Raw genomic sequence first — 16,467 nt, 5'->3', positions numbered from 1 at the left:
ACTCACTAGGACTGAGGCTAGACCATAGTCGTTTATTTATTCTTGATTTCATGAAGGTTTGCAGAACAGCACGTAACCGCATTATAAATCTGGGCGGACCTCACAGCAACAAAATAGGTGTACCGCTTCAAGATTTTCAAGTAGTACACGAAATATTTACATATCGTTCCATATTAATAGGTAATATTTGAAGATCAAAAGTTCTCTAACATAAATACAAGATCACAAAATTGTCATCACAATCAGTTCATTGACGTTGACGTACAGAAGTCACATGGGTACGTTTTTAAAATTACGCAATATTAGGTAATACCAGCATAATGAAAATTAACTCCAATCAGTAAGTATGAGTCTTCAAACTTTTTTCATTTTAAGCGGGGTTTCAAGGAGCAAATTACTTAAATGATTTTAGAACCGTATTGTTTTAAGATAGTTTACTGCGTTTTTCAATAATTATCCCCCGTAAACAACAACAAATCAAATTTAAGATGAGACTCGAGCTCTATGTGATGATAATTAATTTACCCTATTTTTGTAAATACAATTTGTCTACTGGTATACTTTTTCGTATACGTATATGATTTAATGTCAAAATAATTGCAAAACACAACTGTCAGTTTAGTGCGCCCCGCGATAGGACCGCCTTCGTTCAAGCCCAGCGGGCATCTGATCAAAGAAGTTGCGTGCACGGGACCGCTGATATCATGTTTTTGAACTTATTTATTTAATGTTAAAATAAAAATAAAAATAATCGCGGAATTCGCTCAAGCATAAAATTGCGCGTTATTAGAAGCAGTTTTCATATTTTTATCTTTTGTGCACAAATTGTTACGAATGTTTAAAGTCCGTTTTAGACCTATGTTCGTGATCGTTTTCTATCGAGCAAAAGTCAAAAATTTAGGATTCGAATCGCGGAAGTCACTAGAAAAAGCCCTCAAGATTGCTAATTGAATGTATGGCAGCCGTATTGTGAACCAAAAAAGAGCTACGGCTTTTTAAAAACTTCGTTTTCTGAACCCACTGCACCTTAATAACTATTAGCAAGATCATTTGTTATGTAGAAAAATAAACAGTGTAATATTACTCAGGGAAATTATTTGCAATTATCTTACGAGTATTACGTTGCAAATTGCAAATCCAATTGCACATAGGGCTGAGAGAATACTAGATGTAGGCTAATGATGATGATGGCTAAATAAATTGGTGATGGCTAAGTAAAATTATGATGGCTAAATTTCTTTAATTTTTGGTGAAATGGTCGCAAATACTTACAAAGTTGGCAGTCCTCAACTGTGCGTTTCTCCAGAAACTTCCTGCCTGTGGAATGAATTGTCACCATATTTCCGGTCTGACACGACATTCAAACCTTCAAAGAAAGAGCGTATACTCCCATTTTAAGTGCCGGAAAAGCACTTACAACTCCTCTGGTGTTGTAGGTGTTAATTTTGAACCATAACCCTTTCGACGACGTTGAAAAAATTGAGAAATACACAAAAATGCATATACACATTCTAATCATCTCTGACCCAACCGTATTTCAATGTAACATACTTAGATGTTACACAAGCCGTCATATAAGTAGTAGATCATCTTTTAATACTCTAATCAACCTCATTCTGCTATTAGGTTATCTCCTATCTGGCATTGTTCCCTGCGAAGTCTTCTCACTATTGTCTGAGATAAGGTATTGCGAAAATAATTAGTGGAACACGCTAAACTAATTCTAAATTAATTGATGCTCATAAATTAAAAGATCTTATATAAGGAAAATAATAATTAAACTAAGTATTATTTAATGCACAACAAAAGAAAACAATTCAAACAGTTTTAAAATATTGTTAAAGCTAGCAACAGGTGGTCTTGTCTGTAAGCAAACTCTTCCATAAAACCTAAGCGTAACATGTAATATGTATGGACAGCTATATACATCGACTAAAAGTCAAGTTGGTCTGGCGGAAGACCCTAGAGCTAGACTGACCCGACATTATACCGAAGACATCCCGGACATCAGCCCGTACGAGATTAGAATGGCTCTCAAACAGCTCAAAAACAACAAGGCACCCGGTGAAGACGGAATCACAGCCGAACTTCTGAAGGCGGGTGGTAAACCGGTCCTTACGGCCCTTCAGAAGTTGTTCGACTCCGTCTTACTCGAAGGGAGAACGCCTAAGGCATGGAACAGAGGTGTGGTGGTGTTGTTCTTCAAAAAGGGTGACAATGCCCTACTCAAGAACTACCGACCCATCTCACTTCTGAGCCATGTCTATAAGCTGTTTTCAAGAGTCATTACGAACCGTCTCGCACGCAGGCTAGATGACTTCCAGCCTCCTGAACAAGCCGGTTTCCAAAGAGGCTTTAGTACCGTAGGCCACATCCATACGCTCCGTCAGGTAATACAGAAGACTGAGGAGTATAGCGTTTGTGGACTACGAGAAAGCCTTCGATTCGATCGAAACCTGGGCCGTACTACAATCTCTCCAGAGGTGCCAAGTGGATTACCGCTATATCGAAGTGCTGAAGTGTTTGTACGAGAACGCCACTATGTCAGTCCGACTCCAGGACCAGAACTCGAAACCTATTCCGTTGCAGCGGGGAGTCAGGCAAGGCGATGTTATTTCTCCTAAACTGTTTACCGCTGCATTGGAGGATGTTTTCAAGACTCTGGACTAGAGAAGGCTTGGCATCAACATAAACGGCGAGTACATCACTCACCTTCGGTTTGCGGACGATATAGTAATCTTGGCTGAGACTACGGAGGATTTGAGTATGATGCTCAATGACCTCAGTAAAGCTTCCGAGCGAGTTGGTCTGAGGATGAACATGGACAAGACGAAGATCCTGTCAAATGCCCGTGTAGAACAAACTCCTGTTACAATCGGAGACTACACTTGAAGTTGTAGACGATTATGTATACCTAGGACAGACTGTCCAGTTAGGTAGGTCCAACTTCGAGAAAGAGGTTAATCGACGAATCCGACTCGGTTGGGCAGCGTTTGGGAAGCTACGGCACATCTTTTTGTCCAATATTCCGCAGTGTCTCAAGACGAAAGTCTTCGACCAGTGTGTGTTGCCAGTGATGACATATGGAAGTGAAACGTGGCCGCTTACTGTGTGCCTCATAAGAAGGCTCAAAGTCACCCAAAGGGCAATGGAGAGGGCTATGCTTGGAGTCTCTCTGCGTGATCGCATCAGAAATGAGGCCATCCGCAGCAGAACCAAAATAACCGATGTAGCCCTCCGAATCGCTAAACTTAAGTGGCAGTGGGCGGGGCACATTGCCCGTAGAACCGATGGCCGTTGGGGCGGAAAGGTTCTCGAGTGGCGACCACGTACCGGAAGGCGCAGCGTGGGTAGACCCCCCACAAGGTGGACTGACGACCTGGTTAAGGTCGCAGGAGTCCGCTGGATGCGGGTGGCGCAAGACCGGTCATTGTGGCACTCTTTGGGGGAGGCCTATGTCTAGCAGTGGACGTCCTCTGGCTGATATGATGATGATGATGTAACATGTAATAACGAATAAACAGTTTTAATAACAGGCAGCAGATAGTGCAAGAAATAGTTTAAAAAACCGGACAAGTGAGAGTCGGACTCGCCCACCGAGGGTTCCGTACTTTTTAGTATTTGTTGTTATAGCGGCAACAGAAATACATCATCTGTGAAAATTTCAACTATCTGATTATCATAGTTCATGAGATACAGCCTGGTGACAGACGGACGGACGGACGGACAGCGGAGTCTTAGTAATAGGGTCCCGTTTTTTACCCTTTGGGTACGGAACCCTAAAAAGGAATAAGAAAAATGACAAATACAACAGACAGTACATACTTAGTAAGTAAATACACAGGTACTAACATATACATACCCATACATAATGGTATACTTAATTATACACAGTAACTCACTAAGTAAGATACAAGTAATGATTCTTCAGTAGGTTTTCAAAGCTTTGAAGAGTTTTTGCACATTTAATGTCTAACAGCAGTTCGTCCCACAGCCGAACAGCCCGTAACCTCAAACGAGTCATAAAATTTTGTAGATGAAATAATAATAATATATGACAGACGGAAAAGAGATAGTGAAACGCTCTTAAACTTATATAATCTTAATATGGAGGAGTAAAGGGGTTGAAAAGGATGCTATAAAGAAAAGCAAGAGTATGAGAATTACGATCAATTCGTATGGGGAGCCACTTAAGCTGGGCAGAGCATTCGAAACAAGAAGTAGGTACTACATTTTAATTGCAACCTACCTAAATGTCTGCGTTTTCTAAGAAAATTATTAATGTTAGGAGTTCTTTTCATTTATCGGCTCCACTTAGAACTGTCGTAAAATCTGAAACGGAAGTTTGCTTGACTTTATCGGAAAAAGTTGAAGGAGTTAGCCATAATAGTTTACGAGTAGGTACAACTGGCAGCCAACTTCGAGTCGGAACTATCGGCGCGGTGCTGCACTGAACAGTGAACATCTGTCACCGGCGGGTTGCCAAGCTCCGGACGCGGACGGTGATTTTATTTTATTCGAACTTATTAGCAGTTTATACAAGTATTAGCAGTGTGAAATGAATTTCAATTTTTATTTTAAGTACTTCTCACATTTTGATATCACTCGTCCGTGCTGCTGCTCATTCTTACAATTCCGTTTTATACAAGTACCTATACCTAATATGCATATATATATATTGTTTAACAACGCAAAAACTTACAACATTTTTCAAAAAAACAATGCTTGAGCCATGTTTCAAATTGTTCCAAAGCGACTGCATGCGCCTAGTCAACGAACATATTTAGGTAGAAATAATAGTACTGGTAGAACTATTTTTTATATCGTTAATAGAGAAATATACCTAGTAGATGTACGAGTACCAATTAGCAACGTGTAGTACATTTTCTTTTGATGTTTATTCTGTGAGACAAGTTTACTGCAAGTATTTTATGAAGGTCGCATTTTTGCCGGCCGCCATTAAGGCCGTTGAAAAGATTCGATTTTCTCGACGGATATTAAAGTGCCAAAGTGTTTTAATGTTCATCGTAATTTTCTTTTAATACGGCAGAAAAATATCACGTCTTTTACACTCATAGTAGTAATTATTTTTGTGATTTTTTCTCACGTTGTTTTATTTTAGTCATGACACACTGACTGGACATCATTCGTGACTTTTGATGGTAATTATTAAATTTTATTCTCATTAAGTAACCAAACTAGATACCTAATTTTATGTCTTAAATAAATCAACATGAAACGATGACGTAGTCATCATCATCATCATCATAACTTAATAGCTTTGCTCTTGTCGGGTGGAAGTAGTGAAATTTTCAAAACTTCAAATAAAAAACTGTTATCAAGTTCATTGTTTTTGTAATATTTTACATACTAAATATGGAAAGATAAGAAAAGAAGATCATACTAGGTAGGTACTACTACATACATGCCTATGTATGTAGTAGTATATGATTGATCAACACGTTGTGCAAAAGATATTGCCGCGTCCGCGCAGTTTCGAAAATGCCCGATAATCGCTGCATTGTCTCATTTTTCCTCGGCTTTCACTAAGTAATTTGTACGCATGTGTTATGACATGTGCTGTTGTCACATCGCTAATTTGTCGCGTTGGACCTACTTAATTGTGTAAATATTGTCTTATTTTATGTATTTAGTGTTCGTTTAAGATGCGCTTTTTAAATTGGTTAAAGGGGCCCACTGATTAACAGTCCGCCGGACGGTATTGGCCTGTCAGTTGTTAGGAACTGTCAAAATTTTGTTCTAACTGACAGGCCGATACCGTCCGGCGGACTGTTAATCAGTGGGCCCCTTTAAGTTAAAATACATGGACCAATCAATATAATTATGTCATGTTTAGTATTATAGTTTTATCCTTAACATAACTATCGTAAACTTATACTGAAAAAGTAGATTACAAATTAACTTTCGATCTCTTGAGAAACAGTCATCAATCACGATACGATGATCATATTACTATAATAATGGCTAAGTGTCGATTAGGTTGATTAGGATAATAGTTGATTCATTGCTTCCGTACGAAGCACACATGTTGTAAAGTTTTAGGACATGTCTGCACACATTTACGCAGTATTAAGTATATTTAGCGACGTGTTAAAATGAAGAAACAGACACGCGCAGTTGAAACGTCTCGCTTATATTAACTACTAGCGAATGGTGTTGGTTAATGTTAATAATAGTGGCATTACTTAAAACATTTAAAAAGCTTAGCATTTTCAGAAACTATGGTCACTACGACTTGTTCCTTGTTTTTCTGAAAAACATGGAATGTTAGTTATACAATAGAGCAAGCTACGTAGTTTAATTAAGCTTGAACCCAGGAGCGGCATTAGAATGAAAGTTCATCTCTATTTGATCTCAATTTGATATAGCTCGCAACACTCTCACTTGCAACAATATAAATAACAAGCGAAACGGACTACGAGTAGTGTTATTATGAGATCCATTGGTAAAGTTCAAATGTCGCAAGAGAGGCTGAGCTGATAGTGTATTCCAGTCCTTGGTATAACCACTGTCACGAGACCTTTAGAGACGGAACAAGTATTACGAGTAAATATACTGGGCCGCCTGAAATTACTTGTTGGTACGTAGTTTAAGCGATAGGAATGTCATCTCTGGACGTTAATTCCATATCGGCGATTGGCTTAAAAGCAGTGCTGCGTTAAAAACCCGTCCAGATATTGCAGCGCCAATTCCAAGTGCATTTTTGCTTTTCTTCTAAAAGCCTTTGACTTTTGACAGTATAGGTACTTATAGATTATAAGCTCAATGAAATTCAATTGCTAAATCTATCATCATACCATATTCTATGTGGGTTAGTTCCTAATCCATAGAATATGAATAATAGTGTAGTAAAATAATATATTACAGGTAATGCGTACACACAGCAAAACTCCTGGCTGTACATCAGTGGACCTTATTACAAAAGGCATAAGGTCCACCGATGTACAGTTAACAGTGGGGGCGACTGTACAAATGCTAAAAGTTTAAATATGTGAACCTATAGTAATTTTTTTAGGGTTCCGTACCAAAAGGGTAAAACGGGACCCTATTACTAAGACTCTGCTGTCCGTCCGTCCGTCCGTCTGTCTGTCACCAGGCTGTATCTCACGAATCGTGATAGCCAGGCAGTTGACATTTTCACAGATGATGTATTTCTGTTGCCGCTATAACAACAAATACTAAAAACAGAATAAAATAAAGATTTAAGTGGGGCTCCCATACAACAAACGTGGTTTTTGACCGAAGTTAAGCAACGTCGGGCGGGGTCAGTACTTGGATGGGTGACCGTTTTTATAGATAATGGTACGGAACCCTTCGTTTGCGAGTCCGACTCGCACTTGGCCGGTTTCTTTTTTATTCCATGTAACTTTATACATTCTTGTTTTTGTTTTTCAGGAACAAGTAGCACCTGTTGAAGAGCCCCAAGATGATGACAGAGGACTCAGGTAATACTAATAAATTATCTGACACTGGAATTAATTTATTATGGTCCCTAAACTTTAAACCTTTAAAACATTTTGGTTAGTGGTTTATTGTATTTCGTAAAAAAGGCAATAATGTACTTAAAAAATAAAGATTAAATAGCTACTAAGTAAATAAAAAAAATGTATAAGTAAATAATTTTGGAAATCTTAAACAAATATGTGCCTTCTCGAATCTTGAATAGCAACCTATTTAAGTCCAAGCCAGTAGTAACTAACTATGTAATTATCATACATTTCAGTTTTTTTATACAAAACGCTCAAAAAGGCCCAGGAACTAAAATCTAGAGTTAGTTTTTAAACACAAACGATAACTAGTAAAAAAGTATTTTTTCTGAAAAATAAAACAATTTTATAAAATATGCCAATTTATTCAGGTTTTATTGGCTACGTGCCAACCAGGCCTTGATTTAATTTGTCTGAAATCCTCACCAGAAATCTTGAAATCTTGTTGCCAGTTTCAGAGTTCACTGAACTCAAATATACGTTCCAGATTCCAATATCACTTTGATTTGGGTCTCAATCTTCACTTGACGGGCATCTTCATTTCATTATATCAATTCTCGAAGTTCATTAATGAAAATTTACTTTAAACTCTTTCTTAAGTAATTCAATCAACTAATAATACAGTGTGTTACCGGCATGCGGGCATCTATTAAAACTGATAATAATATGATCCATTAGCAGTTGTTTGCGTGTATTAGCAAATCATAATTATGTGAATTAACTGCTCAATTAAATTTCCGAAATCCGCACACGCAATGTAGTGGGTGTACTGCGTATCTGTCGTTACTCATGTCGCTAACGCACGTGGTACAAGGCATGTCGTGGTACGGGGGTAAAAAACTGAGACAACTATCACAAAATTATTGTCGTCCTTATCATTGCATTCATGTATGGAGGTTTTAATACATTAATTAAAGAGTTTTTTGTAAGCTTTGACATGACAATTTCAAAAGTCGTCAACACGTCGGGTTGTCAAAACAAAGCAAAAAATTTGCCAAGCTGGTATTAGATTTTCTTTAAAATGGGTTACGATGCTCGAAAGTGGTTAATACACGTGGAACTGCAGCTCAAGGCATAAGGCTTTATCGGAAACACTTCCCAAATTGACGACATCCACACAATGCACGATTGATAACAGCGGCTTTTCAGCGAGTTCGTGAGAATAGGCCAATCACCCCTAGCCAGCCTGAAAGGGCCATGCACGGGAAACAGGTACCAAACCAACGTCAAGTTCTCGTATTATGTGGGGTTAGTGTAATTTTTATTAAAATGTGGGGTTTGAATTTTAGTTTAATTTAGTTGGCTAATAAAGTGTTTATCAATGAGCCTAGTGCCTTTAATTTGGTGTAGTTCTCTTAAGTGCTGTTGGTATCGCTAAGTCTTGAAATAAACGTCGTAATAATAATAAACAAAGTATGAAGAGCTGTCATTAGCACTTACTTGTCAATTTACTGTGCTGTACATTGCTGGCAATTAAAATTTTGTTAGAAAGTTAATAAAAACTGAATTTTAGTTTATTAATTAAATTAAGGTCATGGTTAAGTTAAAGAACTATGTCACTTTACCCTGTTTTAAAAAAAGCTCACTTGCCGGTAACAGACTGTATATGCCTTATATTTTCCTAAACTCACAAAATTGATAGATTTCTTGAATTTTATTAACTTATAATTATTTATTAACTGAAAGTTGTTCTCTGGAATTATTTCGTTATTTTATTTGTCACTATTAGTATGAACCAGTTGTGTAACAAAAAATTGTAAAACTAGCCAACAATGAAATTTTAACTAAATATTTACCTATACTTATCTATTGACTACTTACTCGTACACCATAAACTATCCTACCCTTGATTGCATATTATCTTTACCTTTTGGATTTATGAATAACCTATTATGATGGCTCAGGAAATTTTTTTTTCTAGAATATATGTTAAGGCTTAACAGGTATGACTTTTGGGGTAGACATTTTGCCTGTAACTGGTGTAATACATTATTTATTGGCATGTTAATATGAAATTGTATGGAAGTATCATATAAATTGACAGCATATGAGAAAATATGGACCTAAAATACGTTTGTTTTAAGGCTGGCTTTATTCATTTTAACAAATATTAATATATTAAACAACAAGCTTAATTATTAATTTTTCTTCTTAAATAACCAATGGCGTATTCAATTAGGTTAGTTGTCTACAAGTAAACTAAATCATCTCTCAGCCATAATAAAACGACAATAATAAAATATCATGATTCATGACAACGAAATTACGCGTTATCCTGCTTTAGTAAATAATAATGAAAAATAATGTAATCTAAACATAACCTTATCTAAAATTTTGAAGTATGACCATTATAACCGAACATTTCAGCCGCTCTGCCACCGAGGAGTACCGGCCAGGCCAGGTGTTCTCTCTCAACGCCCAAGAGCTGCTGGAGCTACAGCCGGAGAGAAAAGCACCGCTCACTAGTGGACAGCAGTTGCAGCAGCTGTATAGTGAGCCGCAGCCGCAGCACAAGGAGAATCTGCAGCAGTTCTATTACGTGGAGCCGCAGACTGCGCGGCAGGTTGTATTTTGTTCTTAATCCTTCAAAACATGTTTATAAAACCACCGTAGCCACAAACCTTACTTTTTTTTATGTGTGTGTCTCACTGCTGGGCAAAGGCCTCCCCTCTCCCTTTCCAATCCTCCCTGTGCTGAGCAAAATCCCGCCAATCCCGCTGGAATGCATCCAGGTCGTCCCGCCATCTCTTTCTCGGTCTGCCTCTGCCTCGACTACCCTGGGGATGCCAGCTAGTGGTTATTTTGGCCCATCTGTCATCATGCATCCGGCAGACATGTCCAGCCCAGTCCCACTTTAGCCTGGCGGTCTTCACCCCAACATCAACTTCTCGGGTTTTGGAGCGAAGCTCTGTGTTCCTCACCCTGTCAGATCTTCGGACACCCAGGATACTTCGCTCCATTGCCCTTTGGCAAATCTTGAGCCGGGATTTCTGCGCCTCAGTTAGTTATACTATCTAGGGAAGCACGTACGTAACTCAATAAGGAAAGGGCCACGTGTAGTTAATTTTATTTCAGATTCATAACTTCTACTTATTGTAAATCTACGAGAAAGCCATTAAGGGCATTCCGGGTATGAAATGGGATTTCAATTTCGGTAAGTGCGGTACGTGAGAAGATTTATCTTTTATTTCAATCCCAAAGAATAACATTTATCATGCCTTGCAAAAAACCTACTCACCACAAAGATTGCTTGAGCCTAAGTGAGCCTAAATCCGCTTTAGGAGCATGATTTGTGTAATTTTTGCGGTCATGGTCTAGTTTTTGCGGATAATACGTTAGAGATTTATCGACATAAGGGATTAATTAATCATTAGCAGAATCGCATACGGTGACTGCTATAGTTATTGGCCACTACATTAGTACCTAATTGGCCACTCTTAACATTAAGGCTTAAATTGGCTTGTTTCTTTCTGATTTGTTAAGAGTGGCCAATTAGTATGTAGTGGCCAATAACTATAACAGTCACCCTATATGTATTTATAGATGGTCAAGCAAATCTTGTCAGTAGAAAAAGGTGCGAAATTCAAATTTTCTATGAGACGATATCCCTTAGCGCCTACATTTTTCAAATTTGCCGCCGTTTTCTACTGACAAGATCTGCTTGACCAAGTATATTTAACAGGAGCGCAGATTTTTTTACAAACCTGTTCAGGATTATCTGCTTAATTAATCAATCAAATCATCCCAAACCAAGCAAATGATTGTATTTGTAATAATTCTGAAATCTATGATTGAGGACAGGACCGCAAGTTTAAGTATGGGATTTATTGTTACAACTCTACAGTTTAATATGCTCACTACGACAATGGGCCGATAAACCCCATACAAAGTATACTTAACCACGAGTTGAACTACTTAATTGCCACATAAAACCTGTTATAAAGGCATTTTATATTTTTTTCATAAAATGAATAAGCACCAACATTTGTATTTACAGTTCTTTTTTACTTTCAGGTGTCTCTTCACCCATCCCATGCCGTGATTGCCCGTCCCCACTACTCTGCCAACGGCGGGGAAGCGTCAGTCGGCGCTGCCTTGTCAGTTAGCGACTCCAGTTCCAATCCCAGCTCTTTCGACCGAGAGCTCCTGGCGCTACTAGGGCAGCCTGTAGGACAAGACCAGCCGTCCTATGTACAACAACAGATTCAACAGGTCTCCACGCAGAGCGTTGCACCTCAATATCAACAGGTACAGTTAAGAATAGCAATAACAATTTTTTTTTATTCTTTTTAAGACGATTGGTAGGCCCAATGCCCTTGAGCGTCTGGGTGGAGCTAAGCGCTCTGTACCCGCACCACCCGCTTACCCCGCTCACTGCGATCGTACGTAAATTTTGTATCGCTGCACCGCCACGAAGGTTCAAAGAATAAGATACAGCCCAGAGGCGCGCAGTTAGCGCTATACTCGTATATCTTTTGTTTGCAGATATTTTGTTTTCAAACATGATGATGTATGATTAGATCATGCATTTAGTGGAGGTCGTAAATTACATTTCACGGTTAATACGACAAATATAAATAAATCATTGTTATAAATAATTTATAACAATGATTGTCAAAGAGAATTAAAGTTTACTGATTTTTAAATAGGTTTAAGCCAATAAAACGCAGGCATTTTATTGGTTTACCTTTGTAACTTTCTTAATACATGTGATGTTGCATAAGCAACATAGACATAAGTCCATGGGCGACGATGACCGCTTCCCAACAGGCGGCTCATTTGCTGACTAGCACATAAAAAAACATTTATCGAAAGAAGATATTTATAATATTTACACATGGCCGGGATATCCCTATTATAATTATGCCGGCCGAGTATGATATTAAACAGACAGCAAAGAATAGTAGATTGTTAACCAAGGGTTGAAAGGCACCCATTTCTGTCGAGGTAGTTTGGCGCTCGAACGCAGTGAGAGCGCCAATAGTCCGAGATGGAAATGGTGCCTTTCACCCGAGTTAAACACTCTACTTTTCATATCGAATGCGAGGAAACCAAACAAGACAAGGCAATTTCGCAAAATCAGTAATTGAAGTATCCAATATTATAGACCTACGGCCATGATTTTTTTCCTTAGGACTTACTTGCAATCGGAGACTTTACATGTGTGAAGATAAAACCCCTAGCGAAAATCATTTAGATTGCAATATTTATGAAAACACATTTTTTAATAAAATGGAGTAATTTTAAAATGATTTGTTCATTATAGTATGAAAATCAGCGGGATTTCCTTTTACTTTTTAATTTTATACTTTTTCGTACTAAAAGCCGCATCAGACTACCGGACCGCACCGCGACCTTGGTGCGCCGCACCACGTAATAACATAATAAAAGTATTTTAAATCTTAAATAACAATTTAATTAATAATATAAGAAATTTTTATCTTGTATTTTATTTTATTTTTATGAATATAGTTCTAAATAACTTTAAAAACAAATTTAATATCATACAAACGTTTAACTGTGGCTGTATAAGATTCTGCCTTTGCTCATTTACGCAAGTGTAAGGTTTAAAAAAATATCTTTGGTGTATTCCTTTTGGTTCCCGCCTTGTGAAATTGAGTAAATAGAATTCAACGAAAGAAATCAAGAATAATTTGTTTTTAACAATTTACTTACATCATTTTTTATAAAAAAAGAATCAACGTGGGATAAGTAAAATTAAACAATTACCAATTGTTCCAGGCGAGGAAATAAAGACACTATTTTTCCATTTTGTTTCCACCCAGTTGTTCGTGGGACGGGGACGCAGAGGAGTACACCACTTTTCTGCGCTAGAGCATAAACGTATCACTTTCTGCGCACCTTTTAGAACAACAACGACCCACTTTCAGAGCATGAGATATGAAAAGTATATTTTATGAACATAAGGCCGGTAAATGTTATCGCGATTGAAATAATATGTATGTAAGTACTTCTCTCAAAAAATGCGAGGAAATACCTATAAAAGTTCAAATAAGGACGGGACGTAATGACCTAATGACAATATTTCCACGCATGTTTGAGAAAACATAATTTACTTAATAAACTAACATCATTTTAATAGGTAACAATCCTAAAAATGTAAATAGATGTCTCGACGACCCAGAACAAGTACGCCTGGCGAAAAATGAAGAAAGAAGAAAGAATGAGAAGAGCCGACCCCAAATGATATGCGAAAAGGCTAGGCGAAGAAGAAGAATCCTAAAAATGTAATGGTTTCTGAATCAAACTATATAGTCTATACCTACAACATAAATTGCCAATGTTGATTAATTTATTATTATTTTTTAGGAATCGAACTTTATTAAAAACGTAACATAAGTGGCAATATTGTCATAGGCTGCGAAATACCATTTTCGCGCGTCACAACCAAATCAACTTTCTGCAGTTATTTAATCTTTGGCCACAATAACTCCAATTTTATTGCACTTGGGCTCAGCACAAGCATGCAGAATACAAGGAAGGCCCGGAGCGACGAGCGACATAGCCTCCTCGTCTCAAAGCTACCACACGACTGCCGGCCACGCCTTTTTCTAGCTGTATACGCACGAAATGTTGAAAAATATTCGATTTCTTAAAAAAATATTGATTGATTAACATTATTCTACGTTGCATTTGTAGTGTCGACTAAAACATTTATTTTAGTTTAAAAATAACTTTAATCTAATAAACCGTTTAGTAGAAATAGGCAAAGTTAGTCGCAAAACGGCCTATCGTAATGTTCCTTTATTAGAAAAATTATAATTCACAGGAAAAAAGTCAAACGTTACAAATGTTGTACATAAAACGTAGATTCATATATATTTTTTTCATATTTTTTTGTTGAACCGTTAAGAAGATATATACTCTAGAAAGTAGGAGTTTACGGCCAAAAACAGCGCGTAGCGCCTTAACAATTAGGTGCCTACAATATATTTGCAGAAAAACGTTACACAGTGTGTTATTTGTTATGTGGAAAAGATAAGTAAAACATGATATTTTCAAACTGTTACAGGTGGACAGGTACATCACTAAGCCAAGCAAAAAGCCGACTAAAGTCCGTTCTAAGGTCCAAATCACTCCACCGCAGGCTTCATCCGCCCCGCAGCAGTACTTAATAGAGACGACCAATGTGCAGCAACAACAGCCTCAGCAACAACAACTTCAGTACAGACCCGCTCCCCAGCCCCAAGCCCAACGAACTGTACAAGCTCTTCGCTACACTCCAATTCAGCCAACACCGGCTGCCGCTCAACAAGTTTATTATCAAAGCCCAGAACCCCAAGGTCTTAAGATTGTGCCAGCACCCAAATTGCATCAGCCACGCGCTCAAATCAATTACCGATTTGTTCCTCAATATCAACAGGCTGAAGCTACTCCTAAACAATACAGAATCGTCGAAGCTCCGAGACTTCAGGCTGCCAGGCAAGAACCTCAAAGAATCTCTGCCTCCAGTATTGAAAGGCCTGTCACTTATCTGAAAAGGTTCCCTGAACCTGAGAAATTGCGCGCCGTAAAATACTACGAACAGCCTGCATCAGAAGAAGTGCGTGCCTCTCCTCAACCGGCTCAAGTTATTGGTGAACAATATTACCTTCGACCTCTGTATAGAGGAACAGAGCAGCGTCCGCGTTATGACTTGCAATCTTTAGGTTTAGAGCAAGCCCGAGTCGAGCCCACGAAACCACCCCATTCTGCCATATATGTAAGTAAAAACTTGGCACCGAAGAAACCTCTCAGGCAACAACAGGCCCTGAGGGTAGACCAGCCCATCAAACTTGAGACGCAACAGTACAGACAAGAAGTACAGCAGTACAGACCAGAGCAACCCAGCAGAGCCGAACAAGTGAATATTGAACAGCACGGACAGAGTCTTGATGACCAGCGGGCTCATTTGCCTCCTCCCAGAAATAACAAGGCATATACCCCTGAGGAGTTTCAAGCTTTAGTAGCTGCAGGGTACGCCGTTACCCCAATTCCTGTAGGCTCTTTAAGCCAGCAGGCACAATCGCGATCTTCCGTGGAGCCAGCGCCGGCACCAGCACCAGCTGGCCGCCGACCACTGTACAGCAGACGTCACCAGTACCTACCTTTACGATCAGACGAAGCACCTTAAAATGGAACAAATTGTACATACTCTAGTTTTAATTTTGCAACTAAAGATAGTGATAAATCCCAAGTGTTGTTTAATTTATCATTCAGCCATAATTTGTATGTAGTTGTTGGTACTTAGTTAGGTAAGGTACCTATACAAATATATATGATATTGGTACGTTCAACGTCGCACGCTTTTACCGCTAGGCCACCAGCGCTTTCCAAAACAACAACAATACAATACTTTGAACAATGCATTGGTAGAAAAAAAAATCTACAGAAGCATTAAAATTTTAGCCTTGCTCCGAGATCAATAAAGTATTATTCATTAACTTGAACGATAGGATTTAACTCGATTTGTCTGTTCCGGCAGATAGGATCGTGTTTACGTCGAGCCGACATGTGATGCGCTTCCAAACTCGGGCTCAATTCGACACGATATTAAATTCTAAATGAAACATTTCTAATAAGTGTAGGAAGAAAATCGCATGAAAGAACCAGGTTTCAAAAGATACACTTGCATCGGTTTCGCTAGTTTTTGGATCGAATTTTGTATATCTAACTTAAATGTTTGTAGAGTCTGTTCGGAAAGAGAAGAGTCGTGGAATGTATTGGGCCCCATACATTCAACGACTCTTCTCTTTCCGCGCAGGCTCTAACTGAAGGCGGGAACTTAGTGTTCCACCAAAAATCTTCCTATGAAATTCGTTTTGAAACTGCCGAAATAATCAAACTGTCTACCGAGGAATATATCCTCCCTAAACAATTTGATGAATTTGACAAAGCAAAAATTAAACCTTAAACCTAAGTATTTAGGCTGGGTTTATAAATATATAATATAATATCT

At 38.3% G+C, this 16,467-nt stretch overlaps 1 protein-coding gene across 1 annotated transcript in view; it reads left to right on the top strand.

The window, feature by feature from the left end:
• The window catches only part of LOC134795154 (uncharacterized), an 84,335-nt gene extending 68,630 nt beyond the window's left edge, over positions 1 to 15,705 (top strand). The window contains exons 3-6 of the mRNA XM_063766988.1: positions 7,417 to 7,466; positions 9,876 to 10,071; positions 11,523 to 11,756; positions 14,542 to 15,705. Coding sequence (XP_063623058.1) covers positions 7,417 to 7,466; positions 9,876 to 10,071; positions 11,523 to 11,756; positions 14,542 to 15,642 — 1,581 coding nt within the window. The 3' untranslated portion in view covers positions 15,643 to 15,705. The remainder of the gene's footprint in view (positions 1 to 7,416; positions 7,467 to 9,875; positions 10,072 to 11,522; positions 11,757 to 14,541) is intronic.
• The last annotated feature ends 762 nt before the right edge of the window (positions 15,706 to 16,467 follow it).

Source organism: Cydia splendana, chromosome 1, assembly GCF_910591565.1.
Source record: "Cydia splendana chromosome 1, ilCydSple1.2, whole genome shotgun sequence".
NCBI classification, from domain to species: domain Eukaryota; kingdom Metazoa; phylum Arthropoda; class Insecta; order Lepidoptera; family Tortricidae; genus Cydia; species Cydia splendana.
Note: the sequence above shows the minus strand (reverse complement) of the source record. Positions and strands in the feature narration are given on the sequence as shown.